General features: G+C 44.4%; 1 protein-coding gene across 1 annotated transcript in view; it reads left to right on the forward strand.

Moving 5' to 3' along the window:
• The window catches only part of NCKIPSD (NCK interacting protein with SH3 domain), a 42,895-nt gene extending 28,475 nt beyond the window's left edge, over positions 1 to 14,420 (forward strand). The window contains exons 9-13 of the mRNA XM_072128531.1: positions 6,353 to 6,433; positions 7,564 to 7,692; positions 10,221 to 10,313; positions 10,391 to 10,563; positions 11,811 to 14,420. Coding sequence (XP_071984632.1) covers positions 6,353 to 6,433; positions 7,564 to 7,692; positions 10,221 to 10,313; positions 10,391 to 10,563; positions 11,811 to 12,014 — 680 coding nt within the window. The 3' untranslated portion in view covers positions 12,015 to 14,420. The remainder of the gene's footprint in view (positions 1 to 6,352; positions 6,434 to 7,563; positions 7,693 to 10,220; positions 10,314 to 10,390; positions 10,564 to 11,810) is intronic.
• The last annotated feature ends 5,607 nt before the right edge of the window (positions 14,421 to 20,027 follow it).

Consider the following 20,027-nt stretch of genomic DNA (forward strand, 5'->3'; position numbering starts at 1 on the left):
ATGGATACAGGGCATGCTGGGAGTTGCAGTTTTGCGGTTGCTCAAGGGTCTCAGATTGGGAAACGCTGCTGTATAGGTGATTGCAGTGTAAAACCTGGACATGTGGCTTCTATATGGCAGATGGGGAAAGGCTGCCCTTGTTTCGATGTATCTTACCGCATACTGGAGACCCAAGGATGGATGTGGACGCATTGAATGGAGTGACCACCTCCCCGCGGTCATGAAGTGAAGGGTGAAGTGTCTCGGGACCCATGTTTCAGTGATTGGCAGAGTATCCCCCATAGACAATAATAATTATAATAATAATAATTCTTACCGTATATAGGGCACACAGATTACGCAGCGCTGCACAGAGTTTGCCAAATCAGTCCCTGTCCCCAATGGGGTTCACAATCAAATCAACCTACCAGTATGTTTTGGAGTGTGGGAGGAAACCGGAGGACCTGGAGGAAACCCACACAAACACTGAGAGAACATACAAATTCTTTGCAGACGTTCACCCTGGGACTTGAACCCAGGACCCCAGCGCTGCAAGGCTGTAATGCTAACCACTAAGCCACTAAACTGATCAGACCTTACCCCCCCCCCCCAATCCTCTGGACTACCCCTTTAATTACTTGCATTCTGATTGCACTTAGAAGTTTTGCAAGGGCTGAGGCGCCAGCAGCCCCCACATCACATCACATCATATATTTTCCAGCCGCCTAAACAGAGTCTTAAAAGGTTTCTTACCTAATAGGTTTCCCTGCGAGTATTTTACGCTTTGATAGAACGAGGCGTTTAGCCGATTCCTGCTCTACGTGAGCGCGGATATTCTCAGGGCTAATCTGGCCGCGTTGATTATGTTCTCTCCGCTGCATTCACCAAAGTGGCCGATAAATCACTCCCGACTTAATAGACTCCTTATTTATTGGGTAAAGGTGACGCTATTGTTACTGCGAGGACTTTGTATAAAACCTGAAATTTCAGATCGGTCCAGTAATGACACGTAAGTGGTGTCGGCTGTGGGGCGACGATTAACGTGACCACGGGTGTAGTGTCCATAGTTGTCGGATAACTCCTGCATAACAAGTCTGCCTGGTTATAGAGAGGCCCCTACCTCTGCGGGCTCTGGGAATTACAGGATTTCCATTCAGGGCTCTGGGAAAGTTGGATCTTGAAGGTGTAATGGTGACCATGCTGGCAATCTTTTAGATGAGGTTGTCCTATTTGGGTGCACTAGATACTATAGGCTCACTAGAAGAGCCTATACAGAGGAAAAGGGAAAGAGTGGACAAAAGCTAAGCTTAGGAGGAGGCAGGAGCGAAGAGTACCGTAAGTTTCTATCTCACCCCAAGGGATTTATTCACATTGGTACAGGGCAATACCCTATATAGTCTTGCTGATACTTTTCAGTGAGAGAGGACCGTGCCAGGCACTGACAGGGGCTGCTGAAGCTAATTGTAATAGAGGCTGCTGCAACTTATAAAAAGCTTCTAGCTCACCCCAAGTGTTTTATTCCTAAATGCTACTGTATAATCTCGTATAAGATCCTGCCAATACTTTTTAGTGTATGTTTGGGAGTAGTGAGTCTCCTGCATAGTAGCGAGTCTCCTGCCACCAGCTCTGAGAATTACAGATACAGGCTGCAGAAGGGAAAACTGCTACACACTGCAGGATACAAGTCATATAATGTCCAATGTGGTTCTGGTGATGGTTCTGAGTAAGTGAGAGAAGTGTGTAGTAGATTATCCCCTCTGTGTGCAGTGTATGGGAGACATCCTAGCAGCCAGTCTCCAGCCACCGGCTCTGAGACACCTGAGAGTTACATACAGAGGCTACAGAGGGGAAAACTGCTACATACTGCAGGATACAGGTCATATAATGTCCAATGTGGTTCTGATGATGGTTCTGAGTAAGTGAGAGAAGTGTGTAGTAGATTATCCCCTCTGTGTGCAGTGTATGCGAGACATCCTAGCAGCCAGTCTCCAGCCACCGGCTCTGAGACACCTGAGAGTTACATACAGAGGCTACAGAGGGGAAAACTGCTACACACTGCAGAATACAGGTCATATAATGTCCAATGTGGTTCTGATGATGGTTCTGAGTAAGTGAGAGAAGTGTGTAGTAGATGATCCCCTCTGTGTGCAGTGTATGGGAGACATCCTAGCAGCCAGTCTCCAACCTCCAGCTCTGAGACACCTGAGAGTTACATACAGAGGCTACAGAGGGGAAAACTGCTACACACTGCAGAATACAGGTCATATAATGTCCAATGTGGTTCTGATGATGGTTCTGAGTAAGTGAGAGAAGTGTGTAGTAGATGATCCCCTCTGTGTGCAGTGTATGGGAGACATCCTAGCAGCCAGTCTCCAACCTCCAGCTCTGAGACACCTGAGAATTACAGACAGAGGCTACAGAGGGGAAAACTGCTACACACTGCAGAATACAGGTCATATAATGTCCAATGTGGTTCTGATGATTGTTCTGAGTAAGTGAGAGAAGTGTGTAGTAGATTATCCCCTCTGTGTGCAGTGTATGGGAGACATCCTAGCAGCCGGTCTCCAGCCTCCGGCTCTGAGACACCTGAGAATTACAGACAGAGGCTACAGAGGGGAAAACTGCTACACACTGCAGGATACAGGTCATATAATGTCCAATGTGGTTCTGATGATGGTTCTGAGTAAGTGAGAGAAGTGTGTAGTAGATTATCCCCTCTGTGTGCAGTGTATGGGAGACATCCTAGCAGCCAGTCTCCAGCCTCCAGCTCTGAGACACCTGAGAATTACAGACAGAGGCTACAGAGGGGAAAACTGCTACACACTGCAGGATACAGGTCATATAATGTCCAATGTGATTCTGATGATGGTTCTGAGTACGTGAGAGAAGTGTGTAGTAGATGATCCCCTCTGTGTGCAGTGTATGGGAGACATCCTAGCAGCCAGTCTCCAACCTCCAGCTCTGAGACACCTGAGAATTACAGACAGAGGCTACAGAGGGGAAAACTGCTACACACTGCAGAATACAGGTCATATAATGTCCAATGTGGTTCTGATGATGGTTCTGAGTAAGTGAGAGAAGTGTGTAGTAGATTATCCCCTCTGTGTGCAGTGTATGGGAGACATCCTAGCAGCCAGTCTCCAGCCTCCAGCTCTGAGACACCTGAGAATTACAGACAGAGGCTACAGAGGGGAAAACTGCTGCACACTCTTATAATGGTTAGAAACTACTCATAAGCCAACACTGGACTAGTGATTTATGCTAAGTTTGTTGGCTCGGTATAATTTAAGGGAGCGTAGATTGTCTGTGGGTAGGGGGTATCTAATGAGATGTGGCTAGCAATTAATACAAGGCGGTAATGATGGAGCAGGCAGTACAATGGACATTATGACATGTCCATGCACAGTCCTAATGGCGTCTTATATTATATAGCAGATTTGTGGATCCATCCGGCGGCGGTGCTGATTATATAAGCATACTGTGCAGGGGGGGCCGGACAATGCTCTGCCTCCTGGGGGGTCTTTTCTCTTCAGTTCCATTTCCCGTTGGCTCTTTGTCGTATTCCTGCGCTCTGTGATCCCGCGCCGTCTGGTTTTATGTATTTATTATTCACTAAATGAATGTCACTTTGTGTTAAGAGGCTGCGAGTCAGACAAGAAAGGCGCGGAGACAGAAGCGCTCGGCGTGCTCCATGCTGATGTGCAGGGTATTTCGGGGGCCGCGCAGAACCATTATAAATCACGGCAAGACATTAAAGAATATGTGGCGGGTATAAAGAAAGGAATGCAAATCCCCAGCTCCTGGTAACAATGACATGTGAAGGTATAGCGCAGGGAAGGTACAGTAATGCACAATACAGGTCCTGCTTATAATGCTCCATTCATCCCAATTACTTGTAACAAGGGAAATGACAAGGTCTGTCTGGTGGGATGAGATGTTTCCGTGTCTCCTGTGATTTGTATCTAAAGGAGAACTCTAGCCTGTGACGTTTATTTATTTTTTTTACCTCCCAATTTTGTTGCGGTCCCAATGTATTATGCCCCCTTGTCGCTGCCATCACATTGTATAATGCCCTGAATGTGACCATAAGCTATGCCCTCCTATCAGATAGTTGCCTTTTCCTGATCTCTAAAGATGGCAGCAAAATTATTCACATTGCAACTGTTGCAGGTTTATGCCCAGAAAGCCCCCACCACCAGGTTATGGAGATGGACCCCAAAAATATATCTCTATTCCCATGAATTGGAAAGTTTCACAACTGTGCATCTGATACTATTCTCCTTGCCAATGTCTTGTGCACCTGTGTGACATCACATGACCAGGGATATAACGAGCTGTGCACCTGTGGGACATCACATGATGGGGGATATAACCAGCTGTGCACCTGTGTCACATCACATGACCAGGGATATAACGAACCATGCACCTGTGTCACATCACATGACCAGGGATATAACGAGCCATGCACCTGTGTGACATCACATGACCAGGGATATAAGGAGCTGTGCACCTGTGTGACATCACATGACCAGGGATATAACGAGCCGTGCACCTGTGTGACATCACATGACCAGGGATATAACGAAAAATTATTCACATTGCAACTGTTGCAGGTATATGCCCGGAAATCCCCCACCTCCAGGTTATGGAGATGGACCCCAAAAATATATCTCTTCCCATGAATTGGAAAGTTTCACAACTGTGCATCTGATACTATTCTCCTTGCCACAGTCTTGTGGAGGAAAAGTCCCACAAGTGGACCCAAGGAAGGAAAGGTCTCGGAAGGGGCCCTGAGTAAGGAATGGTCCCGAAACAGCGGGCCCTGAGTAAGGAATGGTCCCAAAAGGGGGCCTCCCCCGAGGATGGAGAGGTCCTGGAAGGTGGTCACATGAGGATGGAAAGGTCCTGGAAGGGGGGTTCGAGAATGAAAAGGTACCAGAAGGGGGCCCCTGAGGAGTCACATGTCCTGCAAGGGGGGCTCTTGCACCACAAAGGTCCCAGTGGCGGTGAGCACATCTTGTTTCTTGCACCGTAGTTGGCTCCTATCTTTCGACGAATTTGAAGAGGTCATTACCCGACTCCTGTAGAGGGAGCACCCAATCGCAGTCCGGTGAGCATGCCGGCCGTATGCATGAGACCTTAAAATGATCAACAAAAATAGACAAAAAAAAAACAAAAATAAAATGTGCTACTAGATGTCGTCCTGAGCCGATCATAAGACGTCCTTGAATGGAAGACGCCATAAGCCGTTTTGGGGCTTAGGAATTTTGTGCCAATGGCTGCGGCTCTAATCCCTTTTCCGCTCGGTGCCCTTCCTCCGTGTGGGAATATACAGACTACGGCGAGGGCTCCCTGGGATGTACGTCGCCGCTTCATGTGACTGGTTAAGTGTTGAAGGTCTTTGAAGTGTGAGATTTCCACCACAGCACAACAGCCGCCCCGTCCTAAGATAAAGGCGGTGATGTCAGCGGAGCAATCACCGCACCAGCGTCATTGTCTCTGATTATAACTCCATTACAGTGTGAATATTTTGACTCTAATCCCCTAAAATGAATTCCCTAAATTCCTCTCTTCTCTGGATCGGAGCCAGGTTAATGGTTTGTAAACTCAAGATTCCCAATGTGTATGTTTTTCTACTATGGGGGGGGGAGCGAGGGCAATACAAAGTCATCAGCAGAGTTCTGTGGTCTGATCATTGTTTAGCAACTTTCTCAAAGACTTAAAGGGGAACTCCATCAACACTGCATTATATTCACTAGTTATGACCTTATGTGCTTGAATCAGGCGATAAATTGGGTGCACCCTCAATGTGCCAGCACCTCTTTTTGCTAATCCATGGCAAGTAGTAATAAAAGCCCCCCAAAAGTCTTAATTTAGATAATTTTTACCAGTTTTACAGTGCATTCTTCTTAAAGGGTTTGTTACTGACTTATGCACCATTCAGCTGTTTGGGCCCCAGCATAAGACATGAAACTGGAAGCAGATGGCGCCACACTCAGTATAGTGGCTGTAGGCTGTAACTGCAGGCTTGGTTCCCATTGATGATCATATTGCACAGAGCCATCTATATCCAGTTTCTTGTGTTGTGATGGGGTTGGGGGTCTGCTCCGGGTATTGATGCCATTCAGGGTCCCAAATGTTTGGCTCCACCATTGGATGATGTATCCACGCAATGGCATGTGGAACTGAAATGTGCTTTTAAGCTTTCATGAACCCTCGGTCCTGCTCTCCATTCCACATTGATTTTGGGAGACCTTCATAGAACTATCTATAGCCTCCAGGTACCAGGTGTCTCTGCGCAGGTTATTAACCCTTACTCCGTCTACTATTCTGCTCCTATTAGATGGCTCACCAAGTCCTTGTTGTCTTCCAGAGCACCAGAAGCTGTGTTACTCGGCATTAGTCCTGTCTATGATTTTCTCCATGGGAGAGCCTCTTCCCTACCATCATTACGGTAAGTGCTCGGCTAATGCCCCCCACTGCCATGTGCTGACATTTCCATAAGTCGTGTGAATTTAGGACGTATTTGTATATCGCCACATAGACAACATTTTTTTACTATGTCTATTTATCTATATATCTGAATAGGTTATATAGCTAATAATGGGGTCCATGCAAGCCAAAACATAGAAAAACTCTACAGTTAAAGGAGAGGAGGAGGGAGCAGGATAAGCCATAACTCTCCTGCTACAGCTCCTCCTATTCAGCAGAGCTCAGAGATGCGAACAAAGAATCACAGGGTCTGCACACAGGACAGAAACAAGAAACACGTCCCATGTTGAACATTTAGGGATTATTAGTAGGGCAGTAAAGGCACATGGCAACCTATTTCTAAGAGTTGCCTACCAATTTAATACAAGAGTCACTTCACTTTCACTTCTGCCAGGTAATGTTTTATAGATAGTTATCAGGAATCATACACAAAATATTAGAGATATCACCTTCCCTGGGGATTCTGCAGGTCCAGTAGCGGCTCTCGTGTCTCTGAAACCTACAGTCCCATCTTACCAGAAGTCTTGACATAGTATAGATTGTGCATATGGCCACCAAGGCCAGCGACTGGCTGAGCCGCCATGTGGTTATTGGAAAAGCTGTCATTGCTTCCCGTGTGAGTGAACAAGGATTCCCTGGAACTTGGAAATGCGTAAGACCTTCAGGAGGGATCCTTCCTTTAGAGGGATCAGAAAACTCCTGCAAAGGGTAGAAGGAGCTTGTGTTTCCTCTACTTTGGATCTCTTTGGATAGCCAAGCAGGGATGATGGGACCCTCTCCTGTAATTAGTGATACATCCAATGGATAAGTAGTAAATGTCTGTGATCCTGGATGTTACAGCTGTTATAACGTGTCCAGAAGGAAAGAACATCTTAATGATTTCTCTTTCCTGATCCATCTTGGTGGGGGGCTCTGACTCTGCCCCTGGCAGTGGTTTAGCGGCTCGGCTTGGCGTGCACGTTCCTTCAGGCGTGTTACTGATCGCCGTGTACACGCTCGCACATAGACATGTACTCACAGTCATTGATCTGAGACATGAATGGCGCCGTATGATGTGCAGCAGCTTCATTCATATCTCTCTCCTTATTGCAGAGCATCTCAACTCCCAGTTTATCCAGTTCCTCCTGGAAGTGATTGAGGACGGTCTCCCCTCCGACATCACCGAGCAGCTGCCTGACCTGTTTATCAACGTCCTGCTGGCTTTTAACTTGCACATAGCAGGTAAATTCACTACCCAGAACTAACTCCACACCAGCCGTACAAGACTGTGACCTCAATACACAGGAGCCTGATAATGGGTTATGCCTAAGGAGGCCTCATACTACTCTATAAAGTGTGTATTCAGGGTCAAGGTGTCAAAAAATATTTAGTTTTACCTCCGTACTATAATATAACTAAGAAAAGAAATACTATAAAACTGCCCCCTATGTACAAGAATATGACTACTATAATACTGCCCCCTATGTACAAGAATATAACTACTATAATACTGCCCCCTATGTACAAGAATATAACTACGATAATACTGCCCCCTATGTACAAGAATATAACTACTATAATACTGCCCCCTATGTACAAGAATATAACTACTATAATACTGCCCCCTATGTACAAGAATATAACTACTATAATACTGCCCCCTATGTACAAGAATATAACTACTATAATACTGCCCCCTATGTACAAGAATATAACTACTATAATACTGCCCCTGTGTATAAGAATATAACTACTATAATACTGCCCCCTATGTACAGGAATATAACTACTATAATACTGCCCCCTATGTACAGGAATATAACTACTATAATACTGCCCCCTATGTACAAGAATATAACTGCTATAATACTGCCCCCTGTGTACAGGAATATAACTACTATAATACTGCCTCCTATGTACAGGAATATAACTACTATAATACTGCCCCCCTATGTACAGGAATATAACTACTATAATACTGCCCCCTATGTACAAGAATATAACTACTATAATACTGCCTCCTATGTACAGGAATATAACTACTATAAAATACTGCCCCCTATGTACAGGAATATAACTACTATAATACTGCCCCCTATGTACAAGAATATAACTACTATAATACTGCCCCCTATGTACAAGAACATAACTACTATAATACTGCCCCCTATGTACAAGAATATAACTACTATAATACTGCCCCCTATGTACAAGAATATAACTACTATAATACTGCCTCCTATGTACAGGAATATAACTACTATAAAATACTGCCCCCTATGTACAAGAATATAACTACTATAATACTGCCCCCTATGTACAAGAATATAACTACTATAATACTGCCCCTATGTACAAGAATATAACTACTATAATACTGCCCCCTATGTACAAGAATATAACTACTATAATACTGCCCCCTATGTACAAGAATATAACTACTATAATACTGCCCCCCATGTACAAGAATATAACTACTATAATACTGCCCCCCATGTACAAGAATATAACTACTATAATACTGCCCCCTATGTACAAGAATATAACTACTATAATACTGCCCCCTATGTACAAGAATATAACTACTATAATACTGCCCCCCATGTACAAGAATATAACTACTATAATACTGCCCCCTATGTACAAGAATATAACTACTATAATACTGCCTCCTATGTACAGGAATATAATTACTATAATACTGTCCCCTATGTACAAGACTATAACTACTATAATACTGTCCCTATGTACAGGGATATAACTACTATAATACTGCCCCCTATGTACAAGAATATAACTACTATAATACTGCCCCCTATGTACAAGACTATAACTACTATAATACTGCCCCTATGTACAAGAATATAACTACTATAATACTGCCCCCTATGTACAAGAATATAACTACTATAATACTGCCCCCTATGTACAGGAATATAACTACTATAATACTGCCCCCTATGTACAGGAATATAACTACTATAATACTGCCCCCTATGTACAAGAATATAACTACTATAATACTGCCCCCTATGTACAAGAATATAACTACTATAATACTGCCCCCTATGTACAAGAATATAACTACTATAATACTGCCCCCTATGTACAGGAATATAACTACTATAATACTGTCCCCTATGTACAGGAATATAACTACTATAATACTGCCCCCTATGTACAGGAATATAACTACTATAATACTGCCCCCTATGTACAGGAATATAACTACTATAATACTGCCCCCTATGTACAGGAATATAACTACTATAATACTGTCCCCTATGTACAGGAATATAACTACTATAATACTGCCCCCTATGTACAGGAATATAACTACTATAATACTGCCCCCTATGTACAAGAATATAACTACTATAATACTGCCCCCTATGTACAAGAATATAACTACTATAATACTGCCCCCTATGTACAAGAATATAACTACTATAATACTGCCCCCTATGTACAAGAATATAACTACTATAATACTGCCGCCTATGTACAGGAATATAACTACTATAATACTGCCCCCTATGTACAGGAATATAACTACTATAATACTGACCCCTATGTACAGGGATATAACTACTATAATACTGCCTCCTATGTACAAGAATATAACTACTATAATACTGTCCCCTATGTACAAGAATATAACTACTACAATACTGCCCCCTATGTACAGGAATATAACTACTATAATACTGCCCCCTATGTACAGGAATATAACTACTATAATACTGTCCCCTATGTATCTTCTCTTCTAGTTCCGGCTAATAATGTGATTATGAGGACTCTGTGTAAACGCCCCAATGTGAAGATCTTTACAGAGAAGCTCCTTCTGCTGGTGAACAGGGGAGGTAAGTGTGCGTGCGTCTCCTTCCCTCCTCGGGTGCATGTGATGAAGCTCATGCGCCGCCTCTTCTCTCCTCCCTAGATGATCCGGTTAGTATCTTCAAGCATCAGCCGCAGCCCCCGCACTCGGTGTTGAAGATCCTGCAGGACGTGTTTGCGGCCCCGGACACGGCGCTCATCTTCTACCACACGGACATGATGGTGATGATCGATATCATTGTGCGGCAGATAGCGGATCTGTCCCCTGGTGATAAGGTGAGGCTGGGGATGAGCCATGGAGCTCTTCCTCTATAGCATCTGGTATTGCACTAGGTCCAGCGCATGCGCAGTCCAGCTGGTGTGTACTATCCCGGCATCACTGCAGGCGTCAGTAGCTCCACAGTAAGCCCCGCCTCCTGCCTCCATCCACTACATAGCGCTATATAGGGTGTACAGCGCATGTGCTAATAACACGAGGGACTAGCCAAAGGTCCCCAAACCTACCCCCTGCAGCTCCTGCTAGATTGCACTGTGAGAAGATCAGGTTTCTGTGTCTCGCACTGATCTGTAGGTGACACTAGAGGAAGTTTATCTAGATCTCTGCTTTTTGTCATTGTATAAAGCCAAAGATGTCACACAGGTGCACTCGTTATATCACATGACTAGGACTATAACGATCCGTGCACCTGTGTGACACCACATAACCGGGGATATATATGGCGCCGTACACCTGTGTGACATCACATGACTGAGGATATAATGAGCTGTACACTGGCTTGACATCACATGACCAGGGATATAACGAGCCGTGCACCTGTGTGACATCACATGACCAGGGATCTAACGAGCCATTCACCTGTGTGTCATCACATGACCAGGAATATATAACGAGCTGTGCACCTGTGTGACATCACATGACCAGGGATATAACGAGCTGTGCACCTGTGTGACATCACATGACCAGGGATATAACAAGCTGTGCACCTGTGTGACATCACATGACCAGGGAAATAACAAGCTGTGCACCTGTGTGACATCACATGACCGGGGATATAACGAGCTGTGCACCTGTGTGACATCACATGACCGGGGATATAACGAGCTGTGCACCTGTGTGACATCACATGACCAGGGATATAACGAGCCGTGCACCTGTGTGATATCACATGACCAGGGATATAACGAGCTGTGCACCTGTGTGACATCACATGACCGGGGATATAACGAGCTGTGCACCTGTGTGACCGATTTCTATCCACAGAAAGTAAACAATGAAGCTTCCTATAGATTGACAGCAAGCAGAGATCTAGAAAACCGTGAGGATTTAATGCAGAAAGTATATTGGAAAATTGCAAAACTTTTCCTTACACAAACTATATCATTTATTTGCTTATTTGCTGAAAGTGGACGAGCCCTTTAAGAGAGTTGAGGTCATATGCATGGTATAAGGTTCCCTCCAGCAGTGTCGTAGTATCGCTCACGTTATGTCTGTGCTATAATCGCGTCCCCTCCTCTCCCCGCAGCTCCGGATGGAGTACCTCTCCCTGATGCACGCCATCATTCGCTCCACCGACTACACGCAGCACCTGCACCGGCGCCAGGACCTGCACAGCGTCATGCAGCGCATCCTGGATGAGGAAGAGGAAGGACCTCACTGTCACATGGACAAAATGATCATCCAGCAGATCTACAAGGAGTTTCCCCAGATCTCCCCCGAGAGCGGGTGACCCGGGGCGCCCCCTGCGGGCAGCCAGTGTTTACACCGCAGAGTATAGGGGGCTCTGCATAATCCTCCGTTCTGCTGCGGCTGGTGTACAGTACTGCAGCGCCCCCCGCTGGTAATGCAGGGGGTGCAGTGCATTAAGGTGTCTGTACTACTGAACAGTAAGGAAATATATCTTATATTAGAGGAAGGGATTTTTTTTTCCCATAATGCTCTTCAGGCTTAACCCTAAGTACATTGCTATATAACAATTCAGCTCAATCTTAACTGGAAGCTTCATGGATCCTGTCCCATTTACTGACTGGTGCCCCCTACTGGTGAACGCCCGGTCCTGCAATGGTCGCTAATCCTATATATGGGATGTCCCTATAAGAGGCAGCGACATCACAGAAAGGGATAAGCACTGACATATTGCAGGCCTTTAGCTCCTCCTTACTGACATTGGGTAACGTAACATGTTCAGTGATTAATGGGAGCATCCTATTACGATAATTTCCATATTTGCCCTAAATACATGTAAGAAGGTTAAATCGAGGAAACTCTAATCTCCACCGGATTCTAGAGAGAGATCAAAGGTCTTTACCGCAGTTTAGAGATTTCTGTAATACAAGTTTCCAGCAACGGGAACGTCCAAGTAGTGTCAAAGGGGCGGGGCCTCTCTGTAGAGCCCTTCCATTGTCAGTGGTCCGAGGTCAGAGACATCACCACTGTACTCTTTATACCCATGGGTGATTATTAGACTAGATTTCCCCTTTAATTGTCTATTAAAGAAAACACTAGCATCAGGTGACTTGGGATCGAGGGTATTTACAGTAGTCGCCTGCCATGGCTGTAATTGTAGGCCACTACCTAGAGGCGGACACTAGAGGATCAGTCTCCTCCACCTCTGGGAGTTGCTGGCAGTGGGTACTAAACATAATCAGTCTCCTTCCCGATCTGGCAGCTGATACTATAGCCCATTCTTACTTCCTCTGCAGGAGGATTTGTCTTGTATACTACCATGTACTGCAGAGGCTCTGCTCCTCTCCTGACAAGCAGGGCAAGAAGCTATTCCTATTGGCTGTCCTGAATATCATGAGATGCAGAGGATCACTGCACATGGTGAGACATGGTTGTTGGGCGGGGGCGGGGGGAGTGACTGAGCATGTGCGTCCACCAGCAGTGGACATGCACATTGATATACACTAAACACCAGGGGGCGATATACTATATCTGTCTATTTTGATGGAAGGATAACCTCTATAATATGGAAGTTCTTGGTGTAGCTTGTCACCACAGTAGTCACCCGGCGTGCGGCTTATACATACAATTACGGTGGGATCATTAACCCTTTACTTACTACTGGAAAACTTGGACCTGATAACACGATCTGCTTTGTACTGGATATTGCTAATCTGAAGATATTTCTCTATTTTATTAACCAGATGCTTTATTAACCAGGACGCATGACTTATATTTTTTTTAATCAGAGCCGTGGCAGGATATTTTATCACAAAAAAAAAATCAGAATTTTAAAACGCACATATAGAAGGATGGCGTCACTGGAAAACCTAGTGACTGCTCAGACAGTTGTCCGCAGCGGGTTGTATCCACTGTCCTGTGTCTCCTGTGTGCTCTGTACCTTCCTGGGATCATTAGGTCATGTATTTTTCTATTTTTTCTTTAAGCTCTCATATAAAGCTCATTGAAGGGGAACCTGTCAGCAGGTGTGACCATGTAGACTGCAGCCAGTGTTGGGTGTTCTCCTTGGAGAGATGTGTAATAATACCTTTTTGTGTGTGGTGTTAGTAGCAGCAGGACTGTGAAATATAGATTTATAGCTCTAGCTTTTGTTGACATGTCCTCACACTGCTGCGCTCTTAGCTCTCTACTTTGACGTACTACACGGCACCTCCCATCTGTTTATAGTAAAAGCAGTAGCAGGGTTCTTGTTGAATGCTACAGCAGTCACTCATCAGAGTGCAGGGGTCAGGGCATGCAGAGCACTAAGAGCACAGCAGTGTGAGGTGAGGCTGGAATATGAATATGTGACAAGTTTTTTCAACTGGATAGTGATTTGGGTTCCTCATGGGGAGAAACGTGAGACAACGGTGGCCCCCTGCCCATATTGTCAGCATGTGGGGACCCTCCAGCTACACGCGGGGTATGTTCCTCTGGCTGTGTGCATGGTCTGTCGTGTTATTGAGCGTTTCTGTGGGATACACACGGACATTTGCTTTGTAGGTTTTTCTTGTTTGTATCCATGTGCAGCCGTTACGTGAACCTTGTATCTTCTATCCTGCATCCTGGTCGCTCCCCATCCATACATACAGCGGCCCCACCTCTCATGTACCTTTCATTTCTCAGTCTTAACATACTTGAAATAACATTTGTGGAATAAATGGAGTCCAATAAAATGTATCTTCATTTACCTGCGGTGTCTTTATTATAGCTATTGAATAACTCTTAAAGGGGAGGTACACTCTCAACAACCGGTCATACTGTGTATTGTGATCCAAGACGCTAAGGATGACCTGCACTTACACCACCAGACTATGTGCCGCCTGCTGCATTGCATTGTGGGAGATAAAAAAAAATAATTCCAGTATGTACTACTGTATCTATGGAGGAAAGCATGGAACCGCCATTTAAACTGCAAGTTATTCAAAGGCCAAGTATAGATGTTAGCACATTACAAAATACTTCAGTCTTATAGTATCATAGTATATAAGGATGGAAAAAGACACAAGTCCATCAAGTCCAACCTTTAAGAATTAAATATCGGCCTCAGTATTTATTACTTTACACAGCTTAGTATCATCTGCAAATATTGAAACTTGACTGTGTAAACCCACTACAATTAATAAAAAATATTAAGTGGCCCCAATACTGACCCTTGTGGCACTCCGCTGGTAACGTCAACCCAATCTGAGAATGCGCCATTAATGACCACCCTCTGTTTTCGATCACTAAGCCAATTACTTACCCAAATACACAGATTTTCTCCTATTCCCAGCAGTCTCATTTTATATACCAGCCTTTTATGTGGCACAGTGTCAAATGCCTTTGAAAAGTCCAGATATACAACATCCACAGCGTCCCCCGGATCCAGTCTTGAACTTACCTCCTCGTAGAAACCAATCAGATTAGTCTGACAGGACCGATCTCTCATAAACTCATGCTGACGCTGGGTTATAAGGTTGTGCACAGTGAGATACTCCAGGATAGCATCTCTAATAAACCCCTCAAATATTTTCCCCACCACAGCAGTTAGACTTACGGGTCTGTAGTTTCCAGGATCGCTATTTGATCCTTTTTTGTATATTGGTACCACGTTTGCTATGCGCCATTCCTGTGGAACATAACCAGTCCTCAGTGAATCTTCAAATATTAAAAATAACAGTCTGACTATCACCGTACATAATTCATGCAGAACAATAGTTCAGGCTATTACAAGATGTAACTCGGGATCAGTACAGGATAAGTAATGTCATGTATGTACACAGTGACTGCACCAGCAGCAGAATAGTGAGTGCAGCTCTGGGGTATAATACAGGATGTAACTCAGGATCAGTACAGGATAAGTAATGTCATGTATGTACACAGTGACTGCACCAGCAGCAGAATAGTGAGTGCAGCTCTGGAGTATAATACAGGATGTAACTCGGGATCAGTACAGGATAAGTAATGTCATGTATGTACACAGTGACTGCACCAGCAGCAGAATAGTGAGTGCAGCTCTGGGGTATAATACAGGATGTAACTCAGGATCAGTACAGGATAAGTAATGTCATGTATGTACACAGTGACTGCACCAGCAGCAGAATAGTGAGTGCAGCTCTGGGGTATAATACAGGATGTAACTCAGGATCAGTACAGGATAAGTAATGTCATGTATGTACACAGTGACTGCACCAGCAGCAGAATAGTGAGTGCAGCTCTGGAGTATAATACAGGATGTAACTCGGGATCAGTATAGGATAAGTAATGTCATGTATGTACACAGTGACTGCACCAGCAGCAGAATAGTGAGTGCAGCTCTGGGGTATAATACAGGATGTAACTCAGGATCAGTACAGGATAAGTAATGTCATGTATGTACACAGTGACTGCACCAGCAGCAGAATAGTGAGTGCAGCTCTGGGGTATAATACAGGATGTAACTCAGGATCAGTACAGGATAAGTAATGTCATGTATGTACACAGTGACTGCACCAGCAGCAGAATAGTGAGTGCAGCTCTGGGGTATAATACAGGATGTAACTCAGGATCAGTACAGGATAAGTAATGTCATGTATGTACACAGTGACTGCACCAGCAGCAGAATAGTGAGTGCAGCTCCGGGGTATAATACCGGATGTAACTCAGTATCAGTACAGAATAAGTAATGTCATGTATGTACACAGTGACTGCACCAGCAGCAGAATAGTGAGTGCAGCTCTGGAGTATAATACAGGATGTAACTCAGGATCAGTACAGGATAAGTAATGTCCTGTATGTACACAGTGACTGCACCAGCAGAATAGTGAGTGTAGCTCTGGAGTATAATACAGGATGTGACTCAGGATCAGTACAGGATAAGTAATGTCATGTATGTACACAGTGACTGCACCAGCAGCAGAATAGTGAGTGCAGATCTGGGGTATAATACAGGATGTAACTCAGGATCAGTACAGGATAAGTAATGTCATGTATGTACACAGTGACTGCACCAGCAGCAGAACAGTGAGTGCAGCTCTGGGGTATAATACAGGATGTAACTCAGGATCAGTACAGGATAAGTAATGTCATGTATGTACACAGTGACTGCACCAGCAGCAGAATAGTGAGTGCAGCTCCGGGGTATAATACCGGATGTAACTCAGTATCAGTACAGAATAAGTAATGTCATGTATGTACACAGTGACTGCACCAGCAGCAGAATAGTGAGTGCAGCTCTGGAGTATAATACAGGATGTAACTCAGGATCAGTACAGGATAAGTAATGTCATGTATGTACACAGTGACTGCACCAGCAGCAGAATAGTGAGTGCAGCTCCGGGGTATAATACCGGATGTAACTCAGTATCAGTACAGAATAAGTAATGTCATGTATGTACACAGTGACTGCACCAGCAGCAGAATAGTTAGTGCAGCTCTGGAGTATAATACAGGATGTAACTCGGGATCAGTACAGGATAAGTAATGTCATGTATGTACACAGTGACTGCACCAGCAGCAGAATAGTGAGTGCAGCTCTGGGGTATAATACAGGATGTAACTCAGGATCAGTACAGGATAAGTAATGTCATGTATGTACACAGTGACTGCACCAGCAGCAGAATAGTGAGTGCAGCTCTGGGGTATAATACAGGATGTAACTCAGGATCAGTACAGGATAAGTAATGTCATGTATGTACACAGTGACTGCACCAGCAGCAGAATAGTGAGTGCAGCTGTGGGGTATAATACAGGATGTAACTCAGGATCAGTACAGGATAAGTAATGTCATGTATGTACACAGTGACTGCACCAGCAGCAGAATAGTGAGTGCAGCTCCGGGGTATAATACCGGATGTAACTCAGTATCAGTACAGAATAAGTAATGTCATGTATGTACACAGTGACTGCACCAGCAGCAGAATAGTGAGTGTAGCTCTGGAGTATAATACAGGATGTAACTCAGGATTAGTACAGGATAAGTAATGTCATGTATGTACACAGTGACTGCACCAGCAGAATAGTGAGTGTAGCTCTGGAGTATAATACAGGATGTAACTCAGGATCAGTACAGGATAAGTAATGTCCTGTATGTACACAGTGACTGCACCAGCAGCAGAATAGTGAGTGCAGATCTGGGGTATAATACAGGATGTAACTCAGGATCAGTACAGGATAAGTAATGTCATGTATGTACACAGTGACTGCACCAGCAGCAGAATAGTGAGTGCAGATCTGGGGTATAATACAGGATGTAACTCAGGATCAGTACAGGATAAGTAATGTCATGTATGTACACAGTGACTGCACCAGCAGCAGAACAGTGAGTGCAGCTCTGGGGTATAATACAGGATGTAACTCAGGATCAGTACAGGATAAGTAATGTCATGTATGTACACAGTGACTGCACCAGCAGCAGAATAGTGAGTGCAGCTCCGGGGTATAATACCGGATGTAACTCAGTATCAGTACAGAATAAGTAATGTCATGTATGTACACAGTGACTGCACCAGCAGCAGAATAGTGAGTGCAGCTCTGGAGTATAATACAGGATGTAACTCAGGATCAGTACAGGATAAGTAATGTCATGTATGTACACAGTGACTGCACCAGCAGCAGAATAGTGAGTGCAGCTCTGGAGTATAATACAGGATGTAACTCAGGATCAGTACAGGATAAGTAATGTCATGTATGTACACAGTGACTGCACCAGCAGCAGAATAGTGAGTGCAGCTCTGGGGTATAATACTGGATGTAACTCAGTATCAGTACAGAATAAGTAATGTCATGTATGTACACAGTGACTGCACCAGCAGCAGAATAGTGAGTGCAGCTCTGGAGTATAATACAGGATGTAACTCGGGATCAGTACAGGATAAGTAATGTCATGTATGTACACAGTGACTGCACCAGCAGCAGAATAGTGAGTGCAGCTCTGGGGTATAATACAGGATGTAACTCAGGATCAGTACAGGATAAGTAATGTCATGTATGTACACAGTGACTGCACCAGCAGCAGAATAGTGAGTGCAGCTCTGGGGTATAATACCGGATGTAACTCAGTATCAGTACAGAATAAGTAATGTCATGTATGTACACAGTGACTGCACCAGCAGCAGAATAGTGAGTGCAGCTCTGGAGTATAATACAGGATGTAACTCAGGATCAGTACAGGATAAGTAATGTCCTGTATGTACACAGTGACTGCACCAGCAGAATAGTGAGTGCAGATCTGGGGTATAATACAGGATGTAACTCAGGATCAGTACAGGATAAGTAATGTCATGTATGTACACAGTGACTGCACCAGCAGCAGAATAGTGAGTGCAGCTGTGGGGTATAATACAGGATGTAACTCAGGATCAGTACAGGATAAGTAATGTCATGTATGTACACAGTGACTGCACCAGCAGCAGAATAGTGAGTGCAGCTCCGGGGTATAATACCGGATGTAACTCAGTATCAGTACAGAATAAGTAATGTCATGTATGTACACAGTGACTGCACCAGCAGCAGAATAGTGAGTGTAGCTCTGGAGTATAATACAGGATGTAACTCAGGATCAGTACAGGATAAGTAATGTCATGTATGTACACAGTGACTGCACCAGCAGAATAGTGAGTGCAGATCTGGGGTATAATACAGGATGTAACTCAGGATCAGTACAGGATAAGTAATGTCATGTATGTACACAGTGACTGCACCAGCAGCAGAATAGTGAGTGCAGCTCTGGGGTATAATACCGGATGTAACTCAGTATCAGTACAGAATAAGTAATGTCATGTATGTACACAGTGACTGCACCAGCAGCAGAATAGTGAGTGCAGCTCTGGAGTATAATACAGGATGTAACTCAGGATCAGTACAGGATAAGTAATGTCCTGTATGTACACAGTGACTGCACCAGCAGAATAGTGAGTGCAGATCTGGGGTATAATACAGGATGTAACTCAGGATCAGTACAGGATAAGTAATGTCATGTATGTACACAGTGACTGCACCAGCAGCAGAATAGTGAGTGCAGCTGTGGGGTATAATACAGGATGTAACTCAGGATCAGTACAGGATAAGTAATGTCATGTATGTACACAGTGACTGCACCAGCAGCAGAATAGTGAGTGCAGCTCCGGGGTATAATACCGGATGTAACTCAGTATCAGTACAGAATAAGTAATGTCATGTATGTACACAGTGACTGCACCAGCAGCAGAATAGTGAGTGTAGCTCTGGAGTATAATACAGGATGTAACTCAGGATTAGTACAGGATAAGTAATGTCATGTATGTACACAGTGACTGCACCAGCAGCAGAATAGTGAGTGCAGATCTGGGGTATAATA

Source organism: Engystomops pustulosus, chromosome 10, assembly GCF_040894005.1.
Source record: "Engystomops pustulosus chromosome 10, aEngPut4.maternal, whole genome shotgun sequence".
NCBI lineage: Eukaryota > Metazoa > Chordata > Amphibia > Anura > Leptodactylidae > Engystomops > Engystomops pustulosus.